At 33.1% G+C, this 19798-nt stretch overlaps 2 protein-coding genes and 1 long non-coding RNA gene across 5 annotated transcripts; 1 reads left to right on the top strand and 2 right to left on the bottom strand.

Moving 5' to 3' along the window:
- Positions 3029-8668, top strand: LOC109360733 (oleoyl-acyl carrier protein thioesterase 1, chloroplastic-like). 2 transcript variants are annotated; one of them, XM_019605809.1, is made up of 8 exons: positions 3029-3171; positions 3216-3567; positions 5709-5842; positions 5915-6028; positions 6719-6814; positions 7525-7612; positions 7751-7819; positions 8167-8668. In XM_019605809.1, exons 2-8 carry the CDS (start codon positions 3226-3228, stop codon positions 8431-8433), a joined length of 1110 nt encoding a protein of 369 aa, XP_019461354.1. In that variant the 5' UTR covers positions 3029-3171; positions 3216-3225; the 3' UTR covers positions 8434-8668. The 2 variants fall into 2 exon arrangements, with proteins under 2 accessions (XP_019461354.1, XP_019461353.1); XM_019605808.1 differs by having other exon boundaries at positions 3029-3567.
- LOC109360735 lies at positions 8521-8976 on the bottom strand. The gene is made up of 2 exons (XR_002109213.1): positions 8835-8976; positions 8521-8691 (listed from the first exon to the last, which is right to left on the bottom strand). It is a non-coding gene; the product is annotated as an uncharacterized LOC109360735 (long non-coding RNA).
- Positions 9333-12134, bottom strand: LOC109360734 (RPM1-interacting protein 4-like). 2 transcript variants are annotated; one of them, XM_019605810.1, is made up of 4 exons: positions 11868-12134; positions 10159-10605; positions 9750-9938; positions 9333-9649 (listed from the first exon to the last, which is right to left on the bottom strand). In XM_019605810.1, the coding sequence occupies exons 1-4, from the start codon at positions 11874-11876 to the stop codon at positions 9620-9622; spliced, it is 675 nt and encodes a 224-aa protein (XP_019461355.1). In that variant the 5' UTR covers positions 11877-12134; the 3' UTR covers positions 9333-9619. The 2 variants fall into 2 exon arrangements, with proteins under 2 accessions (XP_019461355.1, XP_019461356.1); XM_019605811.1 differs by having other exon boundaries at positions 10159-10602.

Genomic DNA, 19798 nt, shown 5'->3' with positions numbered 1-19798 from the left:
CAAAATGAAAACAAGAAAAACGTTGAATTTTTCATCAAATATTGTTGATTTTTTATTTGAGTAAAATTTCAATTTGTCATATTTGAAGCTATAACAAAAAACCCACATTTACTATTTGAAATAGAGAAGATAAACAAAAGATTAGATTGAATTGTGTTAATTCATATTTAGGTATTGATTAAAATAATTCAATTACTGAATAATTTTCTAACAGGTGAGTCTAGACATAGAAAAAATGATTTGTTTGGATTATATATGTTTGGTTCACATAATGAGACTAACAAAATAATATATTAAACACTTTGTTAGAATTATTCCTTTCACTTATACAAATATGAATAATGGTTTTAGATAAAGATTTAAAGAAAGAGTAAAATGGATACATGCTTTATTTTGATTCACTCTAGTCCTTGTTAAAATTAAGATTTCCCTATAACTGGTGAGACTACATATTTTATAAGTTCACCAAGTATATATAAACACTTAATATTATTTTTAACCACTTAAGCTCTTAATCACAAGTATATAAAGTCTACTCAACCTAGTTCTGAACCAAATGACAAAAAAACCAAATTCGTAAGTAAAGTAAAATACCCACAACGAATATCCATAATATTAGCTTATAAGTGGAGAATGAGTTTTATGATATTTGTACCGTGAGTACCCACAAATTTATTTTAATTAAAATTTTATGTATATTATATTTTTTATTATTTTAAGATTATATATTATCTACTTTATTATTATTTCATAATAAATTATAATATAAATATCTTATTATTCATGTAATAATTATATTTATATATTGATTGTTATACAATATATAATAAAAATTAAAAACTTGTTTGGTACTGTAAATATTCGCTACCTGTATAGGTACCCGTAAATAATGAGGTTTAGAAATAAGAAAACACTACTTGTGCCCGTTCGACCTCATTGCCATCCCAATTGTGAAAGATTGAAACCATAATACGTCCTTAAATATTTTGTTGGTGATATCAATGGATATTCATGATATGAGTAAGAAACTAGTATCTTTTAAAATGCATGGTTGTTCTCCTAACAAGTGTCATTAACATGAATCATACTCTTATCTTTCTCTTTTTGGTAAAGTCCCTAAATTTAGGCAAATGATTATTGTATTCATCCTCCGTGAGTCATCCGCTAACATATCACATTAAATTTTGCACTGACTACAATATGGGTGAGCATAAGGATGATAATAGAGATCTGAACTCGTAGGTACTTGTAAAAGATGCTCGCAATGAGTTAGGTTTGGGTTCGCTTTATGGACCCGCCGATAATTGAGACCCGAGATTTTTAGACTCAAAGTAGGATGAGTCTGCATCCAGGAAATGATGTATCCACACGCACAGGTACCCGAACCCGTTATTCCTTTCCAATATATATATATATATATATATATATATATTGTTAATCTTAATGTTAAATTGTTAAATCATAAATGTGATTGTTATTTTGTTAAATAGTGATGTTATATAGCATCGCCAATTTAGTAAACATAAATTGGCAGGTTCATATACAACATATTTTCGGGAAGGAAACATGATGGTTGACTTCCTGACCAAGCTTAGTTTGAGTCTCCAAGTCTCTTGGATGTTCTGGGATACACCACATGTAGGAGCTTCATCTATCCTACATATGGATTTGTACCCAAAGTTTTAATTTTGTTGTTTTTTATATTTCCGTTGTATAAAAAAATAACAGTGATGTTATATTATTAAACAATGATGTGATGTTGTTAATTGATATGTATATTCCAATATTTTGTTCATTGAACAATTCTAACTGAATCAATTTTACATCATAATGTCAAATTGTAATTTAAAATGTTTTTAAAACTTTAAATATGTTTTATAATTTTTTCTCTTATTGATTACCTAAATAACATACAAGATTGTGGAAAACAAACACACAATTACATAAATTACTCACAATTTTTTAATATTTTTTGAATCGTTGAGTACACGCAGATCCACTAGGTACCCAAGGACCCGTAGGTAGCAGACACAACGAGTATCAACATAGGTATGGACGAGTCTAGGTCCAAAAATGAAGTAATAAAGAGGGTATGGGTAATGCACTACTTGGACCCATCCAGACCCATTACCATCCTTAAGTGAGCATGGGTCAGGTAAAATACGTCACTTACCCGACCTTAAATATTGATTGAGTCATTTTTTGAATCCAGACCCAGCCTTAAATCGAAACTAAGCAGATCTTAAATGTCGACTGGGTCATCCCATGAAACCAAACCCGACCCTAGACCTAATCAAATATAATGTATACCCCTTAGAAGTCTTTTTGATATTCTTTATTATTATGGATATGTAATTTGACATATGAAATAATATGTGTATATATATTTTTAATCATGTAACAATAATGAAAAAAATTAGAGAATCAATAATACTTTCAATCAAAGAAGTATCATTATTCTGTATATAATTGAATATAGACACATACAAACATGATGAGTGAGTAACCATAAGACGAGTCAGGGTCGGGTCACGTTTGTCTCATACTCGACCCTAAATTTTAACTGAGTCCAATTTTAAACTTAAACCCGACCATAAAAATGATAAGACCCTACCATATTCGAGTTCGATCATAATTGGGTCAACCCGAATAAACCCATTCAAATCCCACAACCCAATAACTTATTCATATGACTGATATTCACAAACTTATTAATTATTAAAAATAAAAGAAAATAGTTTCTCCATCAAATCTTAAAATAAAAAAATATGCAGTAATAATATAAGAGTTTTATACATTAATACTATATGATCTAAATTTATATATAATAATTATTAATTATTTAAGAAAAAATAATACAAATAAATAATATATTATATATTTATAGTATATTACACCGAATATTCATTCACATAAAATGTCACATAAATGAATACATCTTAGGTTGTCCATCTTACAAAGTGATTATCTCATTAAATTTGGTAATGCTCTAATGTATCTAGTGTTTCTGAAACAAGGGTAATTTAGTAAAATAACCACCCCCTTTACGACAAGAACAATACACGTGTTGCATTCTTTTCATTGTTCCTTCTCTCTCCACACAACATCATCGATAACATCAATAATCACCCACTTCATCTTCTACCACTTCAATTCTCAAAACCCATCTCAATTTTTTCTTTTTTTCTATTTTTATTTACTTTTTTTAACCCAAAAAACGAAAAAATGTTGAAGCTTTCATGCCATGGAATAAACCGGGTTCACTTCTTCACCCAATGCGGTTTCACAGATCGACCCACTTCAATTTTTCCTTCCCGGAAGAGGAATACCGCCGTCGGATTTCATTCTCCGGCGACTAGGGCTTCGCCGGTTCTCGCGGTGGTATCGGACCGGAACGGTGCTGTACTGAACCGGGTTGAACCGGGTTCAGGAATATTAGCGGACCGGTTTCGGCTTGGGAGCTTAACAGAAGATGGGTTGTCTTATAAGGAGAAGTTCATTGTGAGAAGCTATGAAGTTGGGATCAATAAAACTGCTACTGTTGAAACCATTGCTAATCTATTACAGGTTTTGGTTTTTTTTTTGTTTTGTTTTGATAATGTGATTTGATTTGGTTTTTCTTGATCTAATTATTTGTTAGTCAATTGTTCAAGGTTTTAAATTGTGGAAGTGTTGTTATAAATGTGTTAATGTGGCTGCAATTACGGTCGCGATTTCAGAGACTAATTGTATTGTGGTTTTGGACCTAGATTTAAAACCTTGTAGTATACTAATCCAAATCGAGGTGTTTGGAAATCAAACTCCTTGTTACTTGGACCGATATGCATTGATGTTTGATCCATTATTTTGCTAGTGACAAGTGAAAGTTTAGTTCTTTTTGAATTGTTTGTGATTTGGTGGGTTTTTGGGTATTTGGGTGTGGTTGTTTTGGAAGTGCAAAATGAAGTGTTTTTATTTTGCTTTCTTGTTTATAGACTTGGTTGTTGATGTTGTTGTTTCTTGTTTATAGGCATCCTTTTGATTGGAAACTTGTTTTCTTTTTTCGAAGTTGAAAATTAATATTTTGGGGTTTTGGGGTTGTTTTGTTTCTTGATTTATGTTGTTTTTTGTGTTTGGCTTCTGATGATTGGAAACCTTTTCTTAAAGTAGAAAATGAAGATTTTGGGCACTTGGGACTTGGGAGTATAAGCTTTTGTTTTCTACTTATGTGGTTATGCCAATTTTGCTTGGTTAGATTTGGGTTGCACTGAGTTTCATGCATGGAGGATAATATGGAAAACTATGCTTTTCTCATTTAGTTCTTTGTCCTTAATATATTAAGTTGATTGGAATCCGTTTTTCTAAACATTTTCGCCAAGTGTTAAATTAAGAGTTTGGGTCATTTAAGGTTGTTTTCTTGTTATGTGGTTGTGGTTTTTCTGTTTTGTGCCTCGTACAGATTTGGACGGCACTGTGTTACAAGCATGGATCATAAGAATTTTCAAACCTGATTTTTCTTTCTTCTTTGTGCTTCTCTCGAGTTCGTAATGTGTTTCTTTAACTATTCTTTTAAGGGGTGCCACATAATTCTTGTAAATGCTTGAATGCTTCAGCTATTTCTTTTCCACATATATCTAGTATTTTGCTGAGTGCTGATATTGCAGGGTTTGCTATCATCCGATCCTTGAAATTTCAACCTATTGAACTTTGAAGTCTATATTTTAATACTTTTAACCGAATTCTATTTTCTGTGAAATATTTCTCATGTCAATTAAACTGTGAATTACTTGTAAGTGGCCTTTGACCATTGATCAAAATTGCTGCTAATATTAAAACTTTCAAAGGTGGCTTTCATATTCTCTCGGACCAATATCTCGTAGGCAGTTAGGGATGGCAATGAGTACCCGGACCCACAGGTACCCGTAAATAATACCTGCAACTGGTTGGGTATGGGTCCGTATTTCTGGACCCGTTGTTAATTGAGACCCGCTGTTGGATGAGTTTGGGTCTGGGTAATGAGGTACCCATACCCGCGATTACCCAAACCCGCTATTCCTTCCTAATATATACATAACAACATAATTGTAATATCATGTTAATCATAATTGTAACGTTATATTGTTAATCCATCATTATTATATCATATTAATTCATACATGTAATTGTGATGTTGTTAATCGTTATGTTGTTAAGAAATGATGTGATGTTATGTTGTTAAGCAATAATGTTATATTGTTAATGATTATATGTATAATATAATGTTATGTTGATTGAAGAGTTCTTACTAAATAAGTTTCCATCCTAATGTTTAAGTTGTTTTTTATGTTTGTTTGAGTAAAATGAGTTGTGTTTAATATTTTATTTATATTATGTTTAAAATTTTAAATTATGTTTTATAGTTTTTCTCTTGTTTATTGCCTAAATAACATATAAGATTGCGTAAATTACTCGCAATTAGTTTTAATAATTTTGAATTTGTGGGTACCCATGGATCTGCTCGGTACCCAAGGACCCACAGGTAGCAGACCCAATGAGTATCAGCATGGGTCTGGGGCCAAAAAGGAAGTAACGGGGCGGGTCTGAGTAACGACCAGGACCCATCCAGACCCATTGACATTCCTATAGGCAGTTGACTAGCTATATCTCACTGCAAATGTAATTTAAATGAGACTTGCTTTTGTTTTCCATAACAATTCAAATTTGACATTTCCGGTGACTTTACATTATAGGAGGTCGGATGCAATCATGCTCAGAGTGTTGGATACTCTACTGATGGTTTTGCAACAACCCCTACCATGAGAAAATTGCATCTCATATGGGTGACTGCTCGCATGCACATCGAAATATACAAATACCCTGCTTGGTCGGTTTTGTTCTTTATAACAGTTTATATTATGAATTCTAATGAGTAAAGTCTAACTTGACATTTCAACAGGAGTGATGTAGTTGAGATAGAGACATGGTGTCAAGGGGAAGGAAGGGTTGGAACCAGACGTGATTTTATACTTAAAGACTTCGCAACCGACCAAGTTATTGGAAGAGCCACAAGGTACAATGTTTCTCTTCAAATTGGATAGTTGTGGTACCTTTGGATAGTTTTCCCTATAATAACTGGATGATCAATATTATACACTAATAATCTGTCGAGATTTTCTAGCATGGCACTTTTTCATTCATACATGATAATCTTATAAATTGTTAATGATCGGTATTTGGTAGAACATGCTTTTATCGTGTACGATGGTATGTGACTTTTTTGCTGAGACCTTGTAGAGGACCCTCAATGAATTTTATTTCCGATGTCGTTTTCCCTTTCAAAAATCTATTTCCTCATCTGAGCTCGTAATAGTTTAGTTACATGCGGTACCAACCATCAGTAATAAGCTTAACTTAAGGAAATGATAGGAGGTTACATGACTAGTCATTAAGATGCATTCTCGAGTCAGAAGGATGCTAGGAATTTATAAACACTTAAAGCTCAAAATTAACACTCTCCTAAGATCTAAAGATGACAAACAATTATCCTTTGATCTCAGGAGAAATTAACAATTGATTCCTTTGCATGACGTAAATTCGATAGAAAATTATCAGTGAACAGATTTCGTTGTGAAATGTTGGCCTGAAAATTGGTGCATCTCTACATTTTGACTTGTTTATGTTGTATGTAAAATACTTCCGATGCAATCATTTGTTTTTAAATGCTTTCAAAAATCTGACCATCTATATTCTACTGTTTCAGCAAGTGGGTAATGATGAATCAGGACACCAGACGACTACAAAAAGTCTCCGATGATGTTCGAGAGGAGTATTTGGTTTTCTGTCCTCGAGAGCCCAGGTAAGCACTTTCTGTAACATATGTTGATATAAATTGTAAAATATTTTAATTTTGCTCTATGCTTTGCTTTATTTTTTATCTTAAAGGCTTTGTAATAACAAGAATTTTGATAAGAAGGAAAATAATTTCTGTGGCTTCCAAGTTTACTAGTGCAAAGGGTGTCACGCGTCTTGGTCTATAGTCCGCTATATCGTTTTGGAATCTAACCGGAACAAAATAAAGGTGAGCACCATTGCCCAAAAAATGGTTGGGGATCCGACGTCTTGGCTATTGTAAGATTTTTTTTGGGGGGGGGGGTTCTTTCTTCCCTGTTTGTTTCTATACAATTGGTGTGGATCAATTTTGTACCACCATCTATGTCAACAGAATAAACTTGGTTTCTATTACGTATAGTGGCTTCTGCTCGTTTTTCTTTTTTTTAGGAGGGAGTGTGCGTGAGTTTCAAAATAAAACTTCCTCGAATCTATTGTCCTGTTCTTTTCTGGGTATGAAATTGAATTGCGTACAATTTTTTCAAGCATAGTTATCATACTACAGGTAGCTTAAAAGAAGTATCATGGGCAATTCGGCGTTGCCGACTGCCCAATTAGATTGATTGTCTTGTTACTGTTTAGTGACTTTGTGTGTTTCATTACCATCGCTTGGATTGCTGTCACCTCCAAAGTTACTAACTCTTTTTCTTTCTTCCCTAACTTGTTCTGTGGTTTTAGGTTGGCAATTCCGGAGAAGAATAGTAATAGCTTGAAGAAAATTCCGAAATTGGAAGATCCTGCTCAGTATTCTAAAGTTGGACTTGTGGTATGATCATTTGGCTCCAAAAACCTTTTTCATTTCTTTTTTTTTATATGGCACAAGGACTAGCAGAGAGATTTATTTTTTGGCAAATCCAACATATTTTGAGAGCCTAGTCGTCTCACTTCGCATCGAATTTTGCAGCCTCGAAGAGCCGATCTGGATATGAATCAGCATGTGAACAATGTCACCTATATTGGATGGGTGCTTGAGGTTGTTAGATTCTCTATAATTTCTATAAATACTTTTTATTTGCTATCTATACATATATATATATATATATATATATACACACACACTTCTAACCAAAATCATTAATTCCAAAGTAAAATTATCTTATCATGTTTACGTCACTACCTTAGTGAGCTTGGTGCAACGGTAAGGTTGTTGCTTAGTGACCATGAGGTCATGGGTTCAAATCCTGGAAATAGTCTCTTCGCTTGCGAGGCTAAGACTGTATACATTTATCATCCCCAGACCTCACTAAGTGGGAGTCTTGTGCACTGGGCTGCCCTTTTTACGTTTATATCACTAGCTAACAAATTGTCTTGCTTTGTCAGAGCATTCCTCAAGAAATCATCGATAGCCATGAGTTGCAGAGTATTACCTTGGATTACCGACGCGAGTGCCAACAAAATGACATAGTTGATTCCCTCACCAGTGTGGAACAGATTGATGGTGTTGAAGTGATTCCAGAACTCAAGGGTAGAAATGGATCTACCATAGCAAAGGAAGACAAACAGTTTCTACATCTACTTAGATTGTCTTCCGAGGGACTTGAGATTAACCGCGCACGAACCGAGTGGAGGAAGAAAGCTCCAAGATGAGGAACAATTAAATGTCCTGCATTTCCACATGATTTTGTTTTCATCAATCCTTGTGTTGTTTCATGTTTACAAGGTTGTCTTTTTTTTTTATCTCCACAATGTTTTGTTTAGAATTCATGTACTTGAGAGGGATTGGGAAGGTAGATTTTGTTGTTGTTATGTTGTCATGGTCACAAATTGAATGATACTTTAGATCATGTAGTTAGATTGAATACAATTACATTAACTTTTGATGCATTGGCCTTAGTGTTATTGTACCTTAGAGAAAAAAATGTATGCATTGATTGTGTATGAATTTTATATACGTAATTGTATCATCTATCATTCATATTTAATTATCATTGATAATGATTGTATATAAATTTTTATGCCGACAACGCATATATATTACAATCTTGTACCTTAAGGGTCTTGAGTATTTATATGCAGAAATTTGGCAAGTATATAGCATTTGTTGCATGAACCAATGTGTTTTCTAAAAGTAATCTGGAATCCCCGTTCATGTTAATGATTTTCAGATATTAATATACATCAAAACCATATGGTTAAAAATTTACAAGAATTCATTTATAACGAACCTGATATATGATATGTGATATACTGAATTTGATGTGTTACTTAAAGTAAATGAGTTAAAAATGATGACAAATCACAATCTTGCATGCAAAGTGGCTTTACTGACTAAATGAAAGTATACAGAAAGATGAAAAAGTGGCACAAATTTACAACAATGCATTTCAATATTGATGTTTTCCCTTAGCGCCTGTTTGTGAGTTGAATTTTGGAAGGAGATGAAAGGAAAACGAAACGCTTGAGAGCCATCAAACACACTGTTGAGATGGCTCAGAAGCCTTCACTTTCCATTTCTTCCCCCCGAAACTCAACTCACAAACATGCCTTACAAGAATTAATCTTAAACCATATTCTCTTATGAAGTGGAAGAGAAAGATAAACACAACATTTAAAGAAGAAGTTTCACACATTTTGCCACTAAAAATAAATTTTTTGTCTATCTCTCCCCTCTACATGACAAGAAAATACACCTGAAGAATTCATTCTCTCCCTAAAAGGAGAGAACCTTTCACTATATACAAGTGCTACACACCAGACACAACCTCATTACCATTCACAACACACTACTCTTATCTCCTTTTCTGATTACAACATGCTTCATGCTTCAAAGAAATCATTTTCTGCCCCACCAAAAGCAGCAACTCTGGACAACCAAAGATGAGTACAAAGAGAATCATCAATAAGGTGAAAACTCCAAACTTACACATCAAATGTATCAAATGAAACAGCCTTTGCAGGTATACCTGGCCTTTGTCATTGGCTGCCTGGTTCTTGACAGCATATGATCTCCCGTTCGGCGTCCCTGGTGCATTTCCGGCGGCAACTTGTCTCTCCTCCCGCACTTTGTTGAAGATGTGAGTATAGCCATCAGCTGCTGCAGGGTTATTCTCATTCCAGTCCCCGAACTTTGGAACAGCAGCACCTCTATCAGGCTGACAAATCAGAATGCTAAAAATCAGATGTTATCTGTGAAGAAAAGTCTTTTAAAGACTACGACGTAGAATTTCGCAAACGGATTAGTCATTGATGCAATATATATACAAAAACAAAGCCTTTATCCCACTAGGTGGAGTCGGCTACATGGAGTGAGCGACGCCATGATGCAATACATATACTTGGTAATAAAACAGGATGTGAGATTAAGAAACTAACACTTTCATCTCCTCGATGAACTGGTCTTAATCGGGACCTTCCTGGTGTACCATGGCTGCTGTCATATGAACTCTTTCCTTCCCTAGAGGGACTATCTTTCGCTGGAGCTCTAGCCTGACGATGAAGGGGTGAACGTTCAACACTGTACTCAGAGCCAGTACTTTGTCTCGAAGGTCGTCTACGGGTATCAGCAGAACCTACTCCCTGGCCGGCACCCCTATTGCCTACATTGTTTTGACGAGCTGGAGAATCAGTAAAATGCTTAGGATCAGAATCCTCCCTGCTCTTTTGTAACTCATCAGTTGATTTTACCGATCCCTTTGCAGATGGATCCTCTGAATCAACTCGAGCCGAAGATGAGTTATCAATAGCTGAATCTAAACTTTCCTCAGGATCATTGTCTTCACTCTCCCAATTGCCAAATTTTGGAACATGAGAACGTTGCTGCTAAATGACAGGTTGAAAAGATCCTATAGAATTAGTTTACAAACCTTATATTTTTACTTGTACATACTAGATGCATAGTTGAAAAACCAGTTCATGTTGAATAACAGAAAGGTTATTCATTTTAACCCTCATCACTTCCATCAGAATATTCATTATAAAAAAATCAGAGAAAGTACTGATACTATAGAAGTTTATGACAAGAGTGTAATATTGTATGACATTAAGTTTCTGAGACATCTTTAGCAAATATATGGGACCTACTCAAGTCATTAACTTAATCAAAAAGTGACATAGGCATATTACACATCTGAATTAACCAAACTTGGGTCATTTTGCATTGATACATAAGGAAAAAGGTTGGTTTAGTGCACAACGCTCTCACCTAGTGAGGTCTGAGAAGGGTAAATGTACGGAACCTTAGGCAAGCGAAGAGGCTGTTTCCAGGTGATATATAAAGAAAGGGATACCGAATATATGTGAAGAATTTGTGTAAAGTATATAAAAATTTCTAAAAGCAAACTTTGATGGAAGCTGGAAAGAGCTACCAATCAGGAATATGTTACTATTACATGTTCCCTTTGGTAATAGTGGTGTTTATTTGTTAGACATGTCGAGGCATACTAGCTGATCGTAAGTCCGGATAAAAGATGAATGATGAGTTAGACAGTCAATAACGACGTAAAACTTTGTCGAAGTTATTCGTTTTATTTTATTTTATTTCAACTAAAGCTGCTTATTTCTTTTTCTTTTTTGTATCATGCCAATACAGATACAGTTCATGATTCACATTTTTTCAATTACGTGGGTACTTGAGCCATACCTAACAAAATTTTCAATGCAGAATTACACAAGAAACAAAACAAACCCATTTCACTAGATACCAGAGTAAACTAAAATTTCAACACAAAAAATCATACATGTCAATGTTTCAATTGAATTCTCTCTTGGTTCCATTAATAATAAGATGAAAAGTAGCTTATGTTTGATTTATCATGTCAATGTTTTAATCTAATTTTGGTCAACTACATCAAGGTTTCATAAGATGAAGAAAATAGATAAACAATGAAGGAAAAAAGGAGGTGTAATTAACATAGCAAAAGATTGAAATTGCAACATAATTTTACAGATTAAAACTATAATTCCTTACCCTTTTCCTCAAATTTTCTGAATAATCAGAGACATATAAAGCATGTCAAAAACAAAGCTTTCAGGACTAAAATGATTGATAAAAGGAGGAGAGAGAAGAGAAAGAAAGAACTCACTGTTGCCATTTTCTGGTTAGAAAAATAAGCACTACCCAGAATTTGAAAAGTAGAATTATTGAAGAAAGTTTAGATTTTTGTTTGGATCAGAAGCAATAAAGGTGAAAACTCAGAACCCACCAAGCTCCTCCACATAATTCAAAAGACAAAGTAAGAGAGAGAGAAAGAGCTTAAGAGAGAGAGAGAGAGGGGGGTTTATCAACTGATTACCGGCGCCACCGGTAATGTTTGATTATTCTCTCTCTGTAAATCACATGTGTTTTTCAAGTTTCAAAGTCCCTATTTTGTTGGAGGAATGGTTTATTTTTTCTCTAAGGAATTAATATGAACTTACCTTTCAACTAGTGTTATTTGTTGGTAATCAAATATTTGACACCATTAAATTAAGAATCTAATGAAGAATAAGGGTTACATGCCTTAGAAAATTCATATTTTATGTCTTAAATTAATCACATTCCATCAAATAATATAAAGAAATAATTTCTATTTTTATAATTTTCTTTTTAATTAGATTGAGACATAAAATGTTTCAAAGTCCCTATCACTATTTTTATTGGAGGACTCGTTTGGTCTAAAGAGGCAAAGAGTATGAGGAAAATGAGATAGAATAATATATTTACTAATGTTACAATTCACATTTTGCTGCACTATGTTGTTATAGCATCCACATGAGCAAACAAAATTTCTATTTTTATTTGGGTTACATACATTATTTTATAACTTATTATAACGTTCTATGAAATAAGAACAATATCTACTAAACATCATTTTTATTCTTATTTGGGTCCCACAACATCTATATTTTTCATACAACATCTACCTTTCTCTTCACTTTCGTTAGCTAAGACTAACTAAAAATTGTTCTTATTTAGGAACAAAACTAAAGAAATAATAACGACACCGTAAAAAACAAAATAAGAATATTCTTATTCCATTAAGAATAAGTCTAAGAATAACCATTATGATTGCTGTTATTATTTCCTATCTTTTTTAAGCATTTATGGCTTTCTATATCTTTTGATGGGTGTTTTCTGTTGTATATGTTTGTTGGTGATTTACATGAATATCTATAACTTGTGAACATATGGCTTATATAGACTATGTGATAATGATAATATAAAAGGTTCAAATGAATGACAAATATAGACATGGACAATCATATTATGCATATTTTGATAAAATTTTATTAGATACTCATGCATCGTACTAATTTAAAAAGTTCATTCTACTCAAGTAAGCAACACTTGTTGATATGTACAATCATACATTCTAAAGTTGATTAATTCTTTAATACTCCTCGCTATACTGAAAAAAAGTCTCAAATCCTTGTGATGTTGAAAAGAAGGGGACCATTTTACTTGTTTTCTTCATTTTCCATAAACTTTGTATTTGCATGTTAAATTGCGTGCTAAGTGTCTAGTTATTATAGTTTAAGGTATTACATATCCACACTATTCATCAATCATCACATGGGTGTGCGTCATTGCAGCACAACCAAGTCACATTTTCAAAATTAAGGTGCTTTAAGAGGGTTGCTTGAATTTTAAGTCATTATTTGGTATTCTTATATATAACCCTATATAAAAGCTTAACCCTCAAGCATGCACTAATTAGTAAAAATTATACTAGTTTATTCAAAATTAATAGTTCATTGGTTACCAATAAGTTGTAGGCCAGTCTAGATATAATGCACTGTTAGATTCCCGAGATGACTAAAATGTTAAGGGTTCGATTCATAGGAGTGACACTTGTTGTGAAGGGTAGTCATGCACCCCGAAAGAGATTAATCTCTTACCCAAAATGGTGAGACATACCCTTAATATCATATTCTCTTTTTTACTTAGCCTATGAAAAAATGTGGGGTAGGATTGGCAACAATGAAGGTAATGATGATGGAAACAAGACAATGGAGATTGCAAAAGTGGTATTGGTTATGTCGGTAGCAATAATAGTGGTGAAGGAGTGAAAGTGATAAGGAGCAATAAATGTATTTGTGGTCTTTCGTATTATGTACAAAGTTGTGTCAAGATTTAGAAGGAAAATGTTTTTGATTATTCACGGTTCATGAGAACATGGAATTGGAATTAATTTTGTGAATGGTTTTGGCTTATTCTTTGAATGAATACATTTTCTCTGACTTGGGTTTGATGTCATAAGCTTTGCTTACTATTAGAAATGTTATTTGTCCTTTATCATCAATTTGTCCTTTTCTTGTCATGTAATCACAAGAGAAGAGAAGAGAGAAATTGACACATTTGTTTGTGTGATAATTGAGTTTAGAAGGGGAAGGAATGGAAAAAGAAAATTTTAAAGCATGAAATATGTTGATGCAAATTTAATTTATTTTCTTCTAAAATTCAACTCATAAATATATCATAATGATTTGTTTGGTTGAGAGAATAAAGTAAGAAGAGAGAAATATATGAGAGATAATAAAGAAAAAGAAAAAGGTGAGAAAGATAGTATATTTTTATATTATTTGATATGAGTGAAATGAAAAAAAAGAAATGAGAGACAAGTATTTTCTTCTCTACCTCTCTTATTTGGTTGAATATAAAGTAAGAGAGAATAAAATATCTCTTGATATAAGGAGATAAGTTATCTCCTTTAGCCACTAAAATCATGATATGTGTCATATTTAATCATTTTCTAAAAGAATATTTCTAAAACTAAACAAAACAGTACACATGTCATACTTTTACGGACTGTAGGAGATAAATTATCTCATAATATGAGGAGATACTTTATTCTGAAAGTAAGAAGAGAGAAAAATGATATGTTTGAAAATACTAAAATACCCTTGAAACAAAAAGAATGAAAAAGTAGTAATACAAGAATTTTAAGGTTATATTTGTCATTTCAAATGATTTAGCTCTCCTCACCCTACTTTCTCTCCATGTTGGCTGAGAGAATTTTGTGTAGGTTCCTCGGGGTTTTCTTCTCTTCACCCTTTCTCTATTCTCAACTAAATGAGAGAAGAATTTACTTTCTCCATAATTTCTCTCCCCTCAACTTCTTTCTTCTCTTTCTCTATCCAACCAAATAAAGGCTAAAAGAATAAGGGGACATTTTTTTTGGATTCAATTAAGGAGGATATTGATGATGATTGGAATTTGATTTATGATGTGACAAAGAAGCATATAGTCAAATTAACTTATAAGACTATTAGGAAATGAGTTTAACATTTATGCACTTACAATATAAAGTTTTTTATAGTACATTATTCATCATTGACTTGTAATACTTTTGTTTGAAAGTCAATGATAGTTAGTATATAAATTGTAAAGATTTGCTGACAACATAAAAAATATTTACATTGTCAATGTATATATATTAAATCCTTAGATAATATGATGATACAAGGGCATAAGACCAAAAGATTCTCCAAACAAATAGAAATCTTTAGGGGCCTTGAAGACCCTAACATTAGCATGAATGGTTATAATAGATGAAATCCCATGTAAGTCAAACTTAGTCCAAAGAGGTGTGTCCACTCCTAGAAATAACTTGAATTGTATGTGTCTAGTGCATAATTTGGATACCCCTTTATACCATAATTTGGATGATTGAAATTTGGATTCTTTGGACTAATAGGCCCAATTTTTAACAACAAGGAAGTGAGCATAAAGGACATTGTGGACAATATCAAGCTCATATGTTATAGAGATAGTAGAGTTCAATTTTAACATATACTACTTTACTACCTTTTTGGCTGAGCTTGTTTTGTTTTTGGTGATGGGTCTTGAGTGTTATATCTCTACTAGTAGGGTTGCAATAAGAGATGGCAATTGGGGTGTTACACGGGTCTTGTCTCTAAATGTGACGTGTTATATACTTGTCTCTAAATGTGACGTGTTACATGCGTCTTCGTATAAGTTTTTCTCGTATTAAAGGTAGATGAGGATCTCCAACACAAGCCTGTGTAATTGGTCTTGCTCTTTCCAAGAATTGCATACGATATAAATGTCTTCAAACTTAGATGTTATTATATGGTGTTTCATATTCTGTCTCAGACTAATGATAATGAAATACAAATATTAATAATAAGAAGTGCTTAAATTTTTAATTGACATGACATATTTTCTTTGATACGGGACAACGTATAAGACAAGGTTTGACACAACTTATGAAACATGATATGGGACCTTAGTTAGCTCCTAGTTATGTATTGAAGGGTAAGACAAATTCCTTGACCCAACTTCCATGCCTATATATCTATTAATGGTGATAATAGTGCACTTAGGAAGATTGAGAAGCCATTCACATATTTAATGTACAATGTGAAGTCAAATTCTTTGCAGGTAGTTTTAAATTGTTTGTGTTTATAATACATTTACCACAATATGGAGAATTATTGAAAAATGCAATTGATACTGATTAAAATATGATTGGCAGATTTCTAGAACTGCAATTACAATTATAACCATAATTGTAGATTGAATTTGATTACATGTTTTCTTTATTCATGTGGAGAAGGACAACATTATGGTTGCGCTTGAATTTGATTTGATGGATCCATAATGAAGTTTATAAGGTCGTGAGACAATGAATGTTACACCCCAACCTTTACTTGTGAAAGAATTCATTGTGTGTGTCACTTACCATAATTATTCTTTGTCATGATTGACATATTCATCATTTCCATTAAGTCATTATCACCGAACGATGATTACAACGAAAAACAAATTCGTGAGTATCCATCTGAATCTAACCTAAATTTAGTGGGAAATTCATTATAATTGGGTTTAGGTTTTATCTAAAATTAATTTTCGGATTTGGTATAACTGATAACTACCCAAAGTTAATTGATATATGTAAAATTACACAATTAGACAAATATATATATTTCTTCTATGGTGCAAGAGTGTTCATATATGTGCAACTAACATTTGTCAGTGGATTATCATCATTAATAGGAAGGAAAATGAAAAAAGATGATCAAAGGAAAACGAAGGACATCATAAATTATTTAGTGAATTGATATACCTGAACCCAAACATGAACTGAGTCAAGCCGACCGGATGACGGCATAGGAGGTGGCGGTGGTGATGCACACGCATGTGTGTGGTGGTATTCACTCATTCAGACACTTTCACTCCACACTCATAGTTCACCCAATAAATACATGTAGGATTTTAATTGAAGTGGGAAGAGAATTACAGTGGCTACTACATGATTTCACTACCCCATATATGTTCTCATATACACACTATGTTTTTCTTCCCTCAAGGACAAAGTTCTAAACCAAGCACAATCCCCCCATATTATCTCTAGAATTTCTGTGGTCTTAATAAAGATTGTACATAAATAAAGGTGTCATATGACTTGAACTTTTGCATAGTAAATAAAATCCAGATTTTACTAGAGTGACTCATAGTCTTGAACTCTATCTCCAGCATCAAACCACACACAACTTTTTCAAAGGTGTATTCTATAAAGCCCATGCGTTAAAGACCATGCACGTTTATCCCAGTATAGTGAACGCATAGGAAGCGACCCCCACTTCCACATTCACATAGTGAGTCTATTAAAAGTACTCCTGTAGCCTAGGTACTCCACTCCAATTGAAGTATAGACCTCATTAAGAGTTTAACTCATCCTTACATATGCTGCAGGAATCATGCTTCTCATAATTTTATAGCATGTTCATTCTCATATCACTTCATAACTTGTTATTACCCATTGAACCTATTTCTTGGGATCTCCAGTCAGTTAGGTCGGGTTACCATCACGAGTGATCCTCGTTCTAAGTAGGGGTGGCAAAGTGGGCTTGGCCCGACGGACCAGCCCGTTCGGATAGGTGTTTTTAGCGGGCTGGGTTGGGGGTTTTAGCCCAAAAGCCCGTATTCAACCCGTTTCGGAAGCCCATTTTTTAGACGGGCCATGGAGGGCCGGGCTGGCCTGGCGGGCCAACATTAAAATTAAACTTTTACTCATTGTAATTAAGATTAAACTTTTACAATTTTAACTTATGTTTGAATCCTTAAGCATATAATTCTTCTTTCTCTTTGTAAAATGAATATTTAATATCTCATTATCTACTTATATATTATCTTCACTCTTATCCAATTATTGTACTTGGTATCAGATAAAGGTGGAGTTTCACTAACAATTGGGGGTGTTTGAATCAAATTTAAACATTTAAATAATTGAAATAGAAAATTGGAAACTCAAACAAAAACTACTGATTTTGATTCCTTTTGGAAAATTAATTGAATTCGACTGGGTTTCAATTTATATTTTTGATATATTCGAATTCAAATTAAATTGAGTAATATATATACTTTATTATGATGGATTTATAATATAGTTTTTATACAATTTTTAAAACTTAGGAGTTATAAGCTCTATTGTAACTAATGTAATATGTTATTATGAGATTGTGTCTTTTGTTTGTGATTTTTTGTTTTAAAAGACATTTATGAATTGTTTGAATTATTTATTTTTGTCTAAAAGCTTTAATGTGTGTTTTAAAAAAAAACAAAACGGGCCAGCCCGCCGGCTTGCCAGCCCTGCAAAATATGGGTCGGGCTGGCATTTTGAGCCCTTTTAACAATAAGGATCGGGCCGGGCCAGCCCTTATTTTGACGGGCCAAAGGCGGGCTGGGCCGGCCCACATTGCCACCCCTAGTTCTAAGGGCAATAGTCTCATACTCTTAAAAGTATTATGGACTTTCTCTCTAGCTAGTCCTTTCATCAAATGATCTACATTTTCTCTTTGTCTGAAATTAGCTACAAGGCAAGCCTTGTATTTATCCATTGTGCCATCAGGTTTCAGTTTCTTTTTCAATACCCACTTACAACCAATAGGTTTGCTGCCAGGAGGCCTGTCAACTAAATGTCAGGTCTTATTAGACTCTAGATAATCCATCTCATCGTTTATGGCTTCTTGCCACAAATCAACATCCAAAGAAGTTCTTGCTTTCTTACTTCTTCTAGGTTCTATTTCTAACTCATCGTTATCATCATTGTTGCTAATCAGAGGTATGTGACTAGTTATTGTGCCCCCACTATTCCTCAATTTAAAATGGAATTTCATTTCATTGAAGTCAACATCGTTAGACTCAGTGATCACTTTTGCGTTAAGGTCATGAAACTTGTACGCTTTGTTGTTTACATCATACCCAATGAGTACACATTTATAGGCTCTACTTGCGAGTTTAACTCTCTTGGGGTCTGGTATCCGGACATAAGCCAGACAACCCCAAGTTCTCAAATAAGACAAGTTTGGTTGTATATTCTTAATAATTTCATATGGGGAAATTTTGCTTTTAGCCTTGGGGACTCTGTTTAGCATATAGCATACAGTTAATAAAATTTCACCCCACCAAGAGGGTGCTGCACCAGAACTTAACATAATAGCTATAACTAATTCATTTGAAGTTCTATTCTTTCTTTCAACTTTACCATTCATTCCAGGTGAATATGGTGCAATTGTTTCATGAATAATGTCATTTAATTTATAAAAATCAATAAACATGTTAGAGTCCTACTCAGTGTCTCTATCGCTTCTGATTTTCTTTATTTTCTTATTGAGTTGATTTTCAATTTCAGTTACATATAACTTAAACATGTCAAACACTTCACTTTTATTTTTCATAAGATATACATAAGTAAAATCAGAACAGTCATCAATAAAAGTGATAAAATAACGTTTGCAATTTCTAGTTAATGTTCCATCTAATTCACATATGTCTGAGTGTATTAAATCTAAATGCTCAAATTCTCGCATAACTGATTTATGTGGTTTTTTTTTTAAATTTTTGCTTGACTGCATGATTCACAAATTTTAAAATCATTTTTAGATAACTTTGGAATTAAACCTAAGATACTCAAATTTGAAATTGCACGTTTATTAATATGACAAAGTCTAGAATGCCAAATATTAAAATCACACAACATGTAAACAAAATCCGAAATTTTATTAATAG

Source organism: Lupinus angustifolius, chromosome LG11, assembly GCF_001865875.1.
Source record: "Lupinus angustifolius cultivar Tanjil chromosome LG11, LupAngTanjil_v1.0, whole genome shotgun sequence".
Lineage (NCBI taxonomy): Eukaryota > Viridiplantae > Streptophyta > Magnoliopsida > Fabales > Fabaceae > Lupinus > Lupinus angustifolius.
This window is presented reverse-complemented; position numbering and strand designations above follow the sequence as displayed.

Excerpts from the sequence above, each read along its gene's own strand:
- LOC109360733 (XM_019605809.1), top strand. The coding sequence starts at position 3,226 with ATGTTGAAGCTTTCATGCCATGGAATAAACCGGGTTCACTTCTTCACC. Across the intron at positions 3,568-5,708 it reads CCATTGCTAATCTATTACAG|GAGGTCGGATGCAATCATGC; the intron begins GTTTTGGTTTTT and ends TTTACATTATAG. Across the intron at positions 7,820-8,166 it reads ATATTGGATGGGTGCTTGAG|AGCATTCCTCAAGAAATCAT; the intron begins GTTGTTAGATTC and ends TTGCTTTGTCAG.
- LOC109360734 (XM_019605810.1), bottom strand. Across the intron at positions 9,939-10,158 it reads TTCATCGAGGAGATGAAAGT|CCTGATAGAGGTGCTGCTGT; the intron begins GTTAGTTTCTTA and ends CTGATTTGTCAG. Across the intron at positions 9,650-9,749 it reads CAGCCAATGACAAAGGCCAG|AGTTGCTGCTTTTGGTGGGG; the intron begins GTATACCTGCAA and ends TTGGTTGTCCAG.